The following is a 15,846-nucleotide window of genomic DNA, read 5'->3' on the forward strand; positions in this document are numbered from 1 at the left end:
TTCTGTATGTTTCGCTCTTCCACATCCTGTCCACTATCTCTGCTAAGATCGGCAAATTGGTAGAAAGGGAGAGTGGTAACTTGGTGTCATAGTTCTCTTGCAGTTATGTTTTTGATTTGCTCGCAGTAAGGCCTCAAACTTTCTGATACACTCAATAAAATGCTTACATTGATGCTGTTTCCTGGAAAATCGTGGTCCATACTTCCATTTGTCTTAGTTAACCTTTGCCTCCTTGGGGTTAAATGTGTGCTTTGAGGGATTGTTTGGCGTGAGAAGAATCGAGCTTCGTTTTGTTACCACTCATTCTTAAAACCATATGGAGCAGACATTTCTGGATATCTATTAAAAGTATCTAGTTACTCTCTTCACAGCCTTGGCTCCTTGAGGGTAATCAAAACATTGTCAGATCAATTAATTCAGCACCTGTGACCTTTCTGGATCTCAGTACTGGACCTTCTGACGAGTTTTTGAATTCCTGCTTGTTCTGTCAAAATAAGAATGTAGCGTGAATTTATTCTTGGCTTTGTTTGCTTTGCTGTGAGACTCCTCTGTTTGTCCCTGCTTTGGTTTTTGCACTTATCAAACCCAAGTTAATTGCTGGTTCATTCAGCTGAATTTAAACATCTCAAATAGTGGCCTATAATAACCATTTCAAAAGGAAGAACAGAATGAATTCATAAAAACATATAGTTATATTGCACATTGAAATTACAACTTTCTAGTTGACAACATTTGTACTTTTTGCATAGGTTTTTCTCTGTTTTAATAGTTTCCAACACTGCTTGATGGGATTGGGGAATGAGGTGAGCTGTGAGGCAAGGGAGAGGTTAAAATGACTCTGTATTTCAAGACACTGTATTATCAGTATATATGATGTGATATTAGTGAAAAGGTTTCACATTCACTGCTTATTCAAGTTCACTTACCTAGTCAGGAAAAGCTGGTGTGTTTATTTGTGCGTGCATGTGTGTTCTCTGTTTACATCTCCTCGTGGGAGATCGAACAGTAGATGAAGGCAAATTGCCTAAAGTCCACTTGGATGATATCCAAAAGTTAAGATCCCACACAGTAATACATAAGCCGTGTGCAGAAGAAGCATTCTTTCCCACAGCTGTTGATAGTGCCTTCTTCCCTCCCTTTGCTCTGAATAAAAACTTAGTCCTGCACAAACTGGACCATGTTGCTGCAGTCTGTGCTAGCAATTAGTACTCCCCAAAGCCATAGCTGCCAAGTCACTATTGGGAACAGTGTTATTGAAACCGTGCAGGCTCTTGTCATGGATTCTGATTAGGCATAATTAAGCAGAATCCTCATCTATTGAATTTCTGCAAACCATTCTCCGCAGTCTCCTTGGAAACTTGTTTGACTCAGCCAAAGTACATCTGTGTACTGATGCGTTCTTACAAACTGCGTACGTTTGACTCATCCCTTCCCCTTGCCAAATGCTGTTGAGGACTGGTGTTTTGTTTGCCACTCAGCTCCTCAATGGGACTTTGTATTGACTTGTCACTTCATCAGAGCTGCTTTGACTCAGCTGACAAAGTGCTTTACTGCCAACCTTGAATGAGTAGCCAAAACAATCGTTTCACTATCTTGCCTTTTGAGCCAGTGTGGTAGAATTGCAAGGTTGAGTAGGCTGTTCAGTAGAGTGAACAGATGTGAATGACTACATGAGAATTCACTTCTGCTATATAGTAAATTTTAAAAATAATTTGAAAGTCATATTGTGTACAAAAGCAAAAGGTGTTGGAAGCCTGAAATAAAGATTTAAAATATGGCACATATTTTGAACACTTACTCTCTGTCCGCCAGAGAAAGCAGGGTCTTCCAGTGGCCACACATTTTAATTCCACATCCCATTCCCATTCTGATATGTCTATCCATGGCCGCCTCTACTGTCAAGATGAAGCCACACTCTGGTTGAAGGAACAACACCTTATATTCCTTCTGGGTAGCCTCCAACCTGATGGCATGAACACTGATTTCTCTAACTTCCATTAATGCCCCTCCTCCCCTTTTTACCCCATCCCTTATTTATTCATTTATTATTTCCCCTTTTTTCCCCTCTCTTTTTTCTCTCTCTGCCCCTCTCACAATCACTCCTTGCCTGTTCTCCATCTCCCTCTGGTGCTCCCCTCCTCCTTTCTTTCTCCCTAGGCCTCCTATCCCATGATCCTTTCCCTTCTCCAGCTCTGTATCCCTTTTGCCAATCACCTTTCCAGCTCTTAGTTTCATCCCTCCCCTTCCGGTCTTCTCCTATCATTTCGGATCTCCCCCTCCCCCTTCCACTTTCAAATCTCTTACTATCTTTTCTTTCAGTTAGTCCTGACGAAGGGTCTCGGCCCAAAACATTGACTGTACTTTTTCCTATAGATGCTGCTGGGCCTGCTGTGTTCCACCAGCACTTTGTGTGTATGTTACACATATTTTGAAAGTCATTTGTGTGGAGTGAAACAGTTACGTGCATAAGGTGTGCCTGACTAAGTTACCAGATTGTTTATTGCCTAACACACAGTTCTAATGCATCATAAGTGGAGTACCTCGCAGATAAATAGAAACAAAATGAAATATGTGAAAATCATAGGCTCTTCTTCATGACCCTCCTCCCCCTGCCCTCGCCCATACATCCACAATTTAACCTCAGTGTGGTTCACGTAATCCAGCTGGTCATGCTGTAAAATTGGAGGACTAGAATTATTTATTTCAGAAATTGGCAAGAATTGTTTTGTTGAATTCTGTGCTTCATTGTTTGAGTAAATGAATAAGGTAAAAGTGAAATTCACTTTTTAATTTCTTCATGTTACATGGGAACCAATCAAATGCTCCCTAGTATGGGGCAGGAATAATTGGAGTTATTCTTGGTGGCCTGGGACGATGGCTGGAATGACCAGCCAAGGTAGGTGAATAACACCTCTCTTGATACAGTTCTCCCTCAGGACCACAGTGGTTGATACTGAGTTCCTGTGCTTGTCTCTGGAGTATATCTTGAAGCTAGAATTCTTTGGCTAGTTTCCAAAAACTTCTAACCAATCCTGAGTTGACCTTGATTGCAATATGGCCTTATTGAAACCTGCTATGGTACAGCTGATACATCTAATCCCATAGTACACTTCCACTTCATTTATTAGCTCATTGCAAATTGCCGGATTTACCTTAGAGGCATCCAATACCTCAGGGAGAAATGGCACGACTGACAATTTGGTTCTTATTCTGTATTTCACTTGTTCTTTTTTATTACAAGTATTGATTTATCAGCTATTTCCAAAGTTTTTTTGTTTTGATGTTTGGATTTCTACTGCTGGCATTCCTCTTTTGTTGCCTTACAGAGTTGGGGAAGTTGGGCTCCACTTCCAGTAGAGGATGTGAGGAAGAAGGGAGGAATCTGATAACTGAGGGGCTATGCTTGTGGTTCTTCACCAGAAGCTTGTGTTGATTGTTAATGGTTGTTATAACCATATAACAATTACAGCACAGAAACAGGCCATCTCGGCCCTTCTAGTCCGTGCCGACGCATACACTTACCTAGTCCCACTGGCCCGCACTCAGCCCATAACCCTCCATTCCTTTCCTATCCATATACCTATCCAATTTTACTTTAAATTACTTTATGATTTTATTTTATGAAGGAGAGATTGTGTTTTTTTTAAAGGAGGCAGAAGGGATCTTTCTCCCTTAAAACTAACGCAATATTGTTCTAAAGTAGGATGAAATATTCTTTTTATTTTAAATGTGTTTCTGATACGGTTACTGTTGGAGCCTGTGATCAACAATTTGAAGATGGATTGAGCAATCTGCTGCTTTGCGATCTCTGAGAGGATTCCAAGAGACAAGCAGCCTCAAGGCCTAGAAGCTTAGAAACGGGGCGTGAGCCCATGACTGACTCCATATCTTGCCGGTTAAAGCGACAAGTAAGATTGAAACATCGAGATGAGCAACTGTTCAGCACTATCAACCAGCATCTCGCTTGCTGCTTGAACTTTGAATTGTAGCTTTTAGTTTGGTGATACTCCATTGACAATTACTGTGGATCAGTCTTCCTTTTTCATGTTTCTAGATTATCCCCATTACCTGTGAGTATCTCAACACAATTATATGGTCCACAGTTCTGAAGTTTTCTACCTTTGTATCCACAAACCCAACGTGCTAAGTTGTTGGGGACGTCTCCAAGTGAGTTGTCCTTCAGAGCTGTAGCAGAATAGAATGCATTTCATCAGAGAAAATGCTCTAAGTAGCAAATTGGTCATGTTTTGTCACATTCATGTAATTGCTGGAGTAATGAAATACTTTTGGTTTCTTTTCAGGATACAAGGTTGAGAGAGGGTATCGTAAAGTTGAAACCTCATGAAGAACCTCTTAGATCTGAGCTGCTGAGTGGCAAATTCACTATCCTGGTAAGCTTGAAGTTCTTAAAATGGATATCAATATTGTCTGTCTTAAGTGTCTTTGCCATTGATGATGCAGCATAAAATGGTGTTGCCCTAGTTGCCCTATATCGGGATCATCCAGATTTTTCCTGAATAGGCTACAGTTCTGATTGGGAGTGGAAAGGTTGGAGGCAGACGATGATCATCTCAGTTTTACTTTGTTTTTAGCTTAGACGATGTGACTGAGATTCATACTAGGATCTGAAGTTTGTTTAATTGGATACTTGCTGGGAGTGTGACTGGAACACTGATACATTGCTTGGAGGACAACCATGTGCTTCAGTATCCAAGATCACCAAAAAGAAATGAAATCTGAGATTTGTTTTGTTTCTCTAAGGAGCACAGAACAAAATGCCTATAGAACTGATATCGAGAAGTTGTGATTCAGGATGGTCTTGATTACAGAATGGTATCGATCAACTAGTTAGTTGGGCTGGACAGTGGCAGATGGACTTTAACTGTGATAAGTGTGAGGTTGGTGCAGCTAATAAGGCTAGAATAAATTGCATAAATGGTAAGCCCTAGTGAGTGTTGGGGAACAAAGGAATCTTGGTGCACTAATCCAAAGGTCCTTGAAGGTTATAACACAGGTTGACAAGGTGGTGAAGTAGGAAGACCAGATGTTTGCCTTCATTATCTGGGACATGAAATATAAGAGCAAGGAGATGTGGTGCAACTTTGGATATCAAGAATATTGTGTGGGGTTTTGGTCACTACACTTTTGGAAGGACCTGACAGGACTGGAGAGGATGAAGAGGAGATTCACCAGGATGTTGGCTGGGATGGGGTATTTCAGTTATGAGGAGAGACTGAGTAGGTTGTGTTTTGTTTTCCTTTGGAGCAGAGACAACTGAAGGGAATTATAATAGAGGTGGTCCACATTACAGGAGACATAGCTAGAGTAGATGGGAAGTAAGTTTTTCCCCATTGCAGAGTTGTTTAAGACCAGAGGGCATAGGTTTAGGGTCTGGGCTAGTAGGTTTAGATAGGATCTGAAGAAGAATGTTTTCTCGTAGGGTGCGACTGTGACAGAGGCAGGTACACTCACAATATTTAAGAAGCCTGTGATATGCCAAAGCTGCCTAGGCTGTTGATCAAGTGCTAGTAAATAGGATTAGTATAAATACGTTTTGGAGTGGGGAAAAAAACACAGGTGCTGTAAGTGTAAAATAAATCAGAAAATGCAGGAAAGGGTCAACAGATCAAACAGCGTATGTAGGAAGAAAAACATAGTACAGGTTTCAGGTCAACGACCTTTTATCAGAACTGGCTGGTGTTCACTTCTTCATGGTTGGCATGGGCGTGATGAGCCAAAGGGCTTTTTCCTGAGCTCTCTCTGACTCTTTAACAGAGTAAAATGTTCAGATCCCTAGATTTTATGTTCTGGATGTATCCATGGAAGTCAACCGTGTTTGAATGACTCACATTAATCACCTTTTTTGGAAACTGCTGTCTTTGCTCTCTCATCCGATGGCAATGTTTAACTGCCTTCCAGTCTGAGGGATTTAAAGTGTCAGTGTTTGTAAGCCTGATTTCTATTTGCTGGGCATTGAAGGCCTAGGGCAGATTTGCTTCCATGGGATAACCAGGTATAGTCTCTCCCTTCTTCCCCTTAGGGTCATAGAGCAACGCAACCAGGCTATGGACCTTTAGGCCCAACCAGTCCACAGCAACCGCTGTGCCCACGCAGCGTGTGGCTCATGTCCTTAGAAGCCCCACCCCTCCATGTTACCTACCCAAGTACTTTTTAAATGGTACTTTGTACCTGACTCACCCCTTCGTCCAGCAGCTCATTCCTTATTCTCACCACCCTCTGCACGTAAATGTTGCCCCTCAGATCCCTTTTAAATCTTTCCTCTCTCACTCCAAACCTTCCTCCCTTAGTTTTGGACTCCACTACTCTGGGGGAAAAACTGTTGCTATCTTCCTGATATATGCTGCTTAGAATTTTAAACAATTCTATAAGTTGCCCCTCATTCTCAGTCTCAAGGAGTAAAGACCCAGCCTGGCCAACCTCTCCTCATAACTCAGGCCCTTGAGTCCTGGCAACATCCTCATAAATCTCTGCAATCTTTCCATCTGCCTTATTCAAGCAAATTACTTGCCTTTGCTTACAGATTTCCACTAACTTTATGGACTAGAGAAACGAAGCCATCTGCTACAAAGCTGCTCTGTTGTTACTGTAAGACTAAACTATTTTCATACAAAAATATGAATTTGGTTCAACCAAAGTGAAACCAAGTGATTTTGTCAAGAGCATTGGGCTTCCAGTCAGGTTCATAACGTTGTGAAACTGTCAGTGTGTACGTAACCTTTTCGGTCAACTTGCTAAGTAACTATCAAATAAAAATATTTGAGCTGAACAATTAACACGAGTGTCAATGCTCCGTGTGGTGGAGGTGGGTGGGGATTATGACATGTTGGCAATAACAGGGAGCCCATGTGCTCCGTTACCTAAAATGAGCATAATCCAAAAGGCTCCAAAAATAACTGTTTTGTAATCTGCCAGCAACTGCAGCAAGTACAGTGTAATACAAACTGAGAGTTTTCCGTTCACGAGATGTGGGTGTCACTGGGAAGTGTGCATTATTAAGCCCAGTTCTCATTGAGAGGGTAGTGATGACTCCCGTCACCCTAACCACTTCTTGAAACACTGTCGCTGTTCTGGTGAAGGAACTCCCCTCATTTAAGGTAATTTGTTATGGTTCCTTTTCGCGCCTTGTGGCACATTGGTCGGCATTTTTGCCACTTCCGTAGCATTTGACTATTTTTTACGAGGTTGAGTTGCTCGCTCGACGCTCAACCCAGCACGGATGGAAAGTGTGCAAGGAGCTGACTGGATTCAAACTTGGGCCATTCACCTCAAAGTCCGGTGTCAATGCCACTGTACCACCGGTCAGGAGCTTAGGGTAGGGTGTACTAGAATTTCATACCAGCAGCAATAAAAGAATGGCAGACTATTTTCATATTGGATGCTGTCAGACCGGAACAGGAGCTGCAGGTAGTGCATTCTGATTTGTCGTTCTAGGTGGAAGAGGGTGTCGGTTTGGGAAATGCTGTCAATGTAATACGGTCAAGTAGCCACTGTGCATTTTGTTGGTAGCACGGGTTACAGTTGTGGTTTGGTGGAAGGGAATATTTAAGTTATTGGATGGGGTGCCAATCAAGTAAGCTATTTTGTCCCACACACACAAAGCACTGGATGAACTTAACAGGTTGGACAGCACCTACGGAGGGAAATAAACAACAAACATTTCGGGCTGAGACCCTTCATCAAGACTTCATCAGGTCTCGACCTAAAATCTTGACCATTCATTCCCCTCCATAAATGCTGCCTGACTTGCTGAGTACCTCCAGTATTTTGTCTGTTGCTTAAGATTTCCAGCATCTGCAGAATCTCTTGTGTATAAGTTAGTGGATGTGGTTGAACTACTTGTGTTGGGACTGCCCTCTCACAGACAAACTGTTTCTTGTTGATAGTGTGGAGAGTCTGTGGACAGCCTGGGTTACTGCAGGACCCTGAAGGAGAGGAAGCGGGGCCTGGACACAGGACAGGGGGCTCCGAGTTGCAAGGGGGCATGAGTGATAGATCGAGGGACGATTCGCCAAGTAGACCCAAAGTATCCCCTGTAATGTCTGAGCCTGAACAGTTAAGTGAGGAGGTACGAAGGTCTCAGAGAATTAGGAAACCACCAGATAGGTTGGCCCATGTAACGTCTGGGAAACAGGATGTGATCTCTACTGTGTTGGGGAGCTATGTCATTGCTTTTTGCACCTGGATTGGGCTTTGTATTTTGCAGGAAGGGTTGGCAAATTATCTCAACGTCATGAGGACATGACTAAATTTGGTGGGGGGGAGAATGTAATGGGTTCTCTGTAATGTTAAATGCTGAGGTAATAGTTTCTCTGTAGCAGCAAAGTTTGGGTTATAACTAGAGGTAACAGGTGGCTATCCAATGGGAGAAATGTTCTTCTTGTGTGTCTGGGAGCTGTTGGTTTCATGGGCTTTTGCTAGAAGGCGCGAGGGGGATGAAGAGAGAAGAAGCGGTAGGCCGCCCGACTGGGTGGACTCCAAGCAGGAGTCTGGAGATCGGCGACGCTTGGAGGAGATCGAATGGTGGATAGAAGATCTTGCTGAGTGAGCTCCAATGCTCTGTGCACAGACTGTTTAATAAGATTGGTGCCCTTTTTCTTTTATATTTTGTTTCTCTACTAACCACATAGTCAAAGTAAGGGTTATAAAGCTTAATCATTTAATCACATATTGTGTACTGTTTGTTATTTCGGGGTACTGGTTTGTAACCGGGGGCATATTGCGCAGCATCCACCCAAGTGAGCAGCAGTAAATGAGTTATTGATGAAGAAGCCTTCCTTCACTTGCAGACAAGTAAGAGGAGATTTGGGGGAGTAACGAGTAGCTGCATTGGGTTGTATTCCTTCATGTGAGTGGGACATCGTTGTTCAGTTTTGCCCTTTTGAGGAGAAGCCAGTTATCACCTGGATTGGAACAGCTGGACAAAATGAGCAATTGGTTCCAGACTGTACATCCTCTGCACAGAAATCAATTAAAATAGATTTAAATAATATTTCTTAATGGCTTTCAACTTATAAATAAAATATTTATCTGATGTCAATTAATCCAAAACATACAGGAATTAAAAAAAACATAAACCTTAACTGAACTTACCTTATTAATAAAACTCGAAACAATGCAGATCCTGGAAGTCTGAAACAAAATAGAAAATGCTGGAAGCACACAGCAGGTCAGGCAGCATCTGTAGAGAGAGAAGCAGTTAAGGTTTCAGATAGAAGCCATTTCATTGAAGATTGACGCCATTCAAATGAACAGAGCAGTGCTCTGAAGGATCAGATATGATATGTAACACGTACAACAAGCTGGAGGAACTCAGCAGGTCGGGCAGCATCCGTGGAAACCAGCAGTCAACATTTCGGGCTGAGACATTGACTGCTCGTTTCCACGGAGGCTGCCTGACCTGCTGAGTTCCTCCAGCTTGTTGTACGTGTTGCTTTGACCACAGCATCTGCAGTGTACTTTGTGGTTAGATATGATATGTATACAGTCCCTAGGATGATGCAAAGCCCATGGGCTTGATAGTGACAGAGCAGTGAGACAGAAGATTGTATAGTCTGGTTTTGACCTTCAGCACATTCTGTGCTGCAGGATGTAATGTGCAGACACAGTGCCATTAATGTACTGACCCAGGGGAAGTAAGATTCTGCTGATTTTCTTACAAACCACTAGCAAAAAGTATCCTTTGGTTTACTTTTATACGGAAAAAAATGTTATAAGTGTTTAAAATTGGTTGCATCATGGTTTGAATGGCAATTCAAATGTGTAGGATTATAAGCAACTGCAGAGGGTAGTGGACCATGGGCATACCCCTTCCAACCATCAGTAGAGGCACTGCCTCAAGAAGGCAACCTCTGTGATCAAAGATCTCCTCTTCTCGCAGCTACCATCGGCCAGGCAGTACAGAAGCCTTAAGTCTCACGCCACCAGGTTCAGAAACAGCTACTTCACTTCAACTGTTGAGTTCTTGAATGACCAGCACAACCGTGATCACCACAGTTCAGCAACACCAGGACCACTTTGCATTAAAATGGACATTTTTTTTGTCCTAATTGTGTTTTTCTTTCTTGTAAAGTTCTCCCTCAATCTATGTTTAATTTGTCTTGTGAATGCTGGTTATATTGATGCTCCATGCCTACGATGCTGCCATAACTTTCTCATTCCACCTGTGCACACACATAATTGTGCATATGATAATAAACTTAACTTAGCCTTTGATAGTTTTTATTTTGCATGACTTCAGAAATAGTTGACTATGTAAAGTGAATTACAAACCCAATAAAGTTCAGAAGTATCACATTTTCTAATAAAAACCCAAGTCTTACTCAAGTAAAATCTTTTAAAATTTCTTTTCTCGATTGATGCACATAGTTAAAATGAGGTAACACAAAAGGAAGCCACGTGATCCATTGTGTGTGTCCAGTTCCTCCTCAATCTTCAGCATCAGCCAAAAGACTTGAGATAAGGCATGTACCCTCTTAGGCGGGGATTGATAAATAAACCCATTTTTTCTGAAAAACTGGCAAAGGTCAGCTAAGCATCGGAAAGGGCAAGGGTGGGTCCTGAGAATGACAATTATTTTTATACTGTTTGGGAAAGTATGTACTAAAAGCCATCTGCAATGTTCCCCCGGTAAACTGGCCAGGAACTTTCCTTGCCTCTGGTCTAAGATACGGGAGGGCCATACTGTGATGATAATATTACATCCAGTCACTAGTGCCTATAGGAAAAGAGAAAAACGTTTTTAGCAGAAGATGCACAGCAGCTTCAAGATTGGAAGTAACCTCAGCAGGTTTAATTTCAGTCAGTCAAGCCTGCAGTGTGGCACCAATGTTCCTCTAATTTGTAATGGCCAGTGTGTACTAAAATCTTGTGCTCTGCAATTTTTTTGCCCAGTGATGATACTGAATTTTATATATAGAGGTTTGCATTTTAACAGCTAGCAAAGAGCACTATCAATCAGAGCTTTGAACTCCTCTGGGTTTGATCGTTTTTGCTCTGGGGCATCTGCACTCTCACATAGCAGGCCTGCAGTGGGTAATGAAGGATTTTCATGCTGGAGCTTTTGCTCACCGTCCACATGTGATTTGCTTGCTAAATGATGCTTTAAAATGTCAAGTTTCCAAATATCACTCCATTTCTTCCCACTTGCACTTTTGCACTGCACACCTTTGCTTCTTTGGAATTCGACAAAGTGAATAATTTCTTCAATAAAAATAGTATAAATAAGCCAGCTCTAAAATCATTGCAAACTCCACTTTGTCAACACCATCCATATCAGAAACTAGAAAAGGAAATATGATTGCGTACAATTGTGAAATATACTTTAACATGCCAACAAGGTAGAGGGTGACAAGCTTTAGTGCGCAGTTTAAATTCCTTTGTGCACTAGTAGCGAAAGATGTGTGCGTGCACACACGCCTTGGAAGGAGCATTGTGTGGCACCGTTAGTACCACAGTAACACACACAAAATGCTGGAGGACCTCAGCAGATCAGGCAGCTTCCATGGAAATGAACAAATGGTCAACGTCTCAGGCCGAGACCCTTCTTCAGTCCTGATGACGTTCCCTGACCTGCTGAGTTTTTGTATTTTGTGTATGTTGCTTTGGGTTACCAGCACCTGCAGAACTTCTAGTGTTAGTTTTTACTAGAGTGTTTTCTTTGATCATAAGTAAAGAGAATCCTGCCTTTCTGGAGGCCTTTCATTGCACTGACTTTGAATCAATTTTAGAAAGAAGGACTGTGTATGAAATGGTGTTCTGTCCAGTCCCCAGTACTAAGCACTAATGTACTAATTCCATTAGGCCTGGAACTGGAGAAACAGACTTTATGTGAAAATGTAATACAGTCGGCTCTCCTTATCCGCGGGTTCCGCATGTGCGGATTCAACCAAACGTGGATCGGGAAAACCCAGAAATTCTCTCTCCAGCACATGTTTGAGCATATAGAGACTTTTTTCTTGTCATTATTCCCTAAACAATACAGTATAACAACTATTTTACATAGCATTTACATTGTGTTAGGTATTATAAGTAATCTAGAGATGATTTAAAGTATACGGGAGGATGTGCGTGGGTTATCATGGATCGGGATAGAAAAAAATGGAAGTTCTCGCTTCAGCACTCGTTGTTTGAGCATGTACAGACTTTTTTTTGTCATTATTCCCTAAACAATACAGTATAATAATTATTTACATAGCATTTACTTTGTATTAGGTATTATAAGTAAGTCGGAACAGGTACATTTGGTATTATTTATGTCAGTTAGTCAAACGTTTTTCTTAGTATATAGTATATATTTTACCTTTCTATGCATATAGAACACTTATGAAACGTATGTATTTCAATAACTAAACCACTGCATTGCTTAGTAATAATTGTAGCTTTCATCGAGGCAGGACCTTTCACATGCTCCATTATTCTCACTTTATCCTTTAAAATTGTTCTGATTGTTGACCGACTGTAGCTCAATGCTTTTTCAATGACTGATGACGTTTCACCTCTTTCCGATCGCTTTATTACTTGCACTTTATTTTCAATCGTGATTGTTTTCTGTCAACGGAACACAAACACTGCAGGCGGTGGGTCCCGAGCTCCATCGGGTCCTAAAGTCCACCGCACTGAGACAGGTTAAATAAGGGACTTGAGCATCCGCATTTTATGGTATCCGCGGAGGTTCCCGGAACCAATCCTCCGCGGGTAAGGAGGGCTGACTGTTTTAATAGAGAGGAGACATCTTTTCAATAATTCAATCAAATTTTCTTTGGGGAATAGTAATGTTTGTCTGCATTCTGTTTGACATATCAATAAAATGAGGAAATTATGTATTTTTTGTTTTCTTTCTCTGCTGATCTTTGCACCTGTTTTACAGTGACATCGCCTGAAATGTCACGTAAAATGGATGTCTTGTTTTAATTACATAGAAATGTATTCATTGTCTGAAAAAAGTCTGAGTTATTGTGGTTTCTGTTTTGCGGAACAGAGAACATATTTTATAGAGTTTGCAACAGTCAATTTGCCACTTGCTCAGAGAAATCAGGGTAGCGTGTCAGGTTGCACCTATCCCATTACTACCTGAGAGAATAGCTTCCAACCAGATTGAATTGTGAACAGTATTGTAGCTGATCCATGATATAAATAGAATTGAGGTAAGGCTTCCTGTGCCTGTATGTAACTCTGTTTGAATATGAACATGAGTAGTTTCCAAACTAGCCGTTGGCTCATCATTCAACATATCTAGCAGATCAGCATGGTAATGGAATGTTCAATTAGCTAATTAAAACTACATAAAGTAGAGGAAATTAATGTTTTATTCAGGTTATTGACCACATTACCCAGGGCTGTTTATTTGAACCATTTAAATATTTGCGGCAGTTGAAAGCAAGGTAAGGTTCTGCACATTTTCTACCTGGGGGTCAGTTATTCACAAGCCTGTTCTCTCCGTTGTGGCATTGGTATTGAATGCAGGCTGTGTTTACCTGAGCATGGAGATAATAATAAACTCTGGCTGTTTGTCTAAAACTTCCATCACATTTGTTTCCAAGTCCTGAATGGTGCTTGCTGCTTTATTTGTTTGCGGGGAGCTGTTAATCTTCATGTCTTCCTTTGTGACTGTGTAGAGGAAGTAATCATTCAGAGTATTAACCACCATGTGCTCTCTATATCTTTCAAGGTCATTTGCTGTTTTTAATATTCTGGCAGGTTCTCTGGGAACCATCTTACAATTGTCATAGTGAAAGAAGTTGTTAAATTTAGTGTTTCCCTCTTTGCTTACCGCAGTCCATCTTTAGCCCTGTCCACTTCATTCCTACATGACATTTTATGCTTTCTGTGACATCCTTCTGAAGTTACTTTTTTAAAAAAATCAATTCACTTAATATTCTCATTTAGGATCACTAATACTTGATTTGAATTACTTTTTGTGCACATTCCCCCCTGTTTTTTTTTACCGGAGTGTTAGCCCAATTGAAAATATTAGATTATTCCACCAAGTCCTCAATGGTGGAGCTGGTTGGAAGGTGATAACACCATTGTAATGACAGTGAAGGATCCCCAGTCATCTTGCATCCTGACCCAGATTTGTGTGGGGGTTGCTTGTTCATCAGCCTCCTCACGTTAAACAAAGTCACACACAGGCGTTCTCTATTAAGGGAATCCACCCTAACATCACAGAATATGTGGATCCTGGATCAGCCTCTATAGCCACATGAGGGCCCAACAATAAACAACCCCTTGGGAGAACATCATACTCGACTCGAGTGATCACAGCACTACTAAATAATTCCTTTGTCTCTGTGATTTTAGCTTTGTAGACCAAGCCCATGAGCTTGCGTCTGTTTGGTCCTGGATCATGTTAAGTGTGGTTATTTTTTTATTAATGTGCATGTCATTACTAGGAAGCTAGCTATCTCTGGATTGTTTACAACTAACATTAGGAAATGGAGAGAGTCATCTGGACCCACAGACCTGTTCCACTGTCTGTAGGTAATCTGCACCTCAACCCCACTTACTACCACTTCCTATCTTCATCCTACCGACTCGAAAGGGACAGGGAATCTTAGTAGTTGTAGTGAGGATGGAGTCTGAGCGATGTTCTTGATTTTTTACTATTCCTTTTGAAGGGAAACTGCTTCCAAGTTTTACTGTTGAATGTTCTAGTTCCAGTGTTCCACGATATGGCATGAAATTTGTTTGCAGCAACAATAAATAAAATAATTAATAAGCTAGTGTCCTTGGAACGTATTTACGATTTTAAATACCTCAGATCTTCAGTTCAAATCAACTTTATGCAATAGATTCTAGAAGTTTAAGTACTCAGTTCAGTTTTGGCCTGGTGAATCCATGGTGCCCTACTCAATTCTAAGGCTGGTGTCTTGAGGTTCTGCGGTCTAATGCGCGGATTGAAGGTGATGCTCGAGGTGGGGACTGGCCAACATTCAATACAGCTTCCTTTACATCATTTTCAGCTCTCCTGAAATGTCTACTGGTTTCATTCAAGGTTATCTCTGCCCCCTTTTGACCATTGAGTCACGAGTGCAGTGGTCGTCTTCTAAAACATTAAAGGGACATAGACTCTGCGGGCGGAGCTAGCATTTAATTGCTTATCCCTAACTGCCCTTGAGAAGGTGGTAATGTACTGTTTGTTCTAATTGATGCAGTGCTAGATTTCATTTGTATGGAGATAGAAGTGTCCACTGAACTATATATCTGATCCTTTAACTCATTCCATGGTTTGTTTGAAGCCTCTAATAAAACATTAGGTTGGATAGTAATTTCTATTCAGAGATCACCCTTTTAGATTGTTTGCCTCTTTGTTATTCTTGAAGGAGTTAATTAAATTACAGTCAAAATCACAGAGGATGCTAGTGCTGGCAATCTGAATGCAATTTCAGGTAAAAATGTGTATTTAGGAGATGACTTGTTTAGAAATTTTGCAGAGGCGTGGGAAATTGTGACAGCAATGTTGGATTGTAGAGGATAAGTTTCTGAAAGAGTGTATGTAGAGGGAAAAAATATTGAAGGCAAGTCTCATTATAATGTCTGCTTGCGGAGAAGATTCAGATGTAGCTGTTAGATGAATGAATGGTCATGGATGCTACCTCATTATTTTTTTTGTACAATTTATTTATTTTGTAGTTTATAATAACTCTGTCTTTGCATTATACTGCTGCCACAAAAGAACAGATTTCACGTCAGAAAGACCATGATAATAAACCTGATTCTCTGTCCCAGGTCTGATGAAAGATAACAGACCTGAAATATTTAACTTTCCATAGAGGCTGCCAGACCTGCTGAATGTTTCCACTATTTACTGTTTTTTTGTATTTCAGA

The 15,846-nt window shown here is 41.1% G+C and overlaps 1 protein-coding gene across 4 annotated transcripts in view; it reads left to right on the forward strand.

Annotated features, from left to right (window-relative positions):
* ptpn9a (protein tyrosine phosphatase non-receptor type 9a) overlaps positions 1 to 15,846 on the forward strand; it is a 247,289-nt gene that overhangs the window by 102,424 nt on the left and 129,019 nt on the right. For all 4 annotated transcript variants that reach the window (XM_073024937.1, XM_073024936.1, XM_073024938.1 and 1 more), the window contains exon 3: positions 4,302 to 4,391. In XM_073024937.1, the coding sequence (XP_072881038.1) occupies positions 4,302 to 4,391 (90 nt within the window). The remainder of the gene's footprint in view (positions 1 to 4,301; positions 4,392 to 15,846) is intronic.

The sequence above is a fragment of the Hemitrygon akajei genome, chromosome 21 (assembly GCF_048418815.1).
Source record: "Hemitrygon akajei chromosome 21, sHemAka1.3, whole genome shotgun sequence".
Classification (NCBI taxonomy): Eukaryota; Metazoa; Chordata; class Chondrichthyes; order Myliobatiformes; family Dasyatidae; genus Hemitrygon; species Hemitrygon akajei.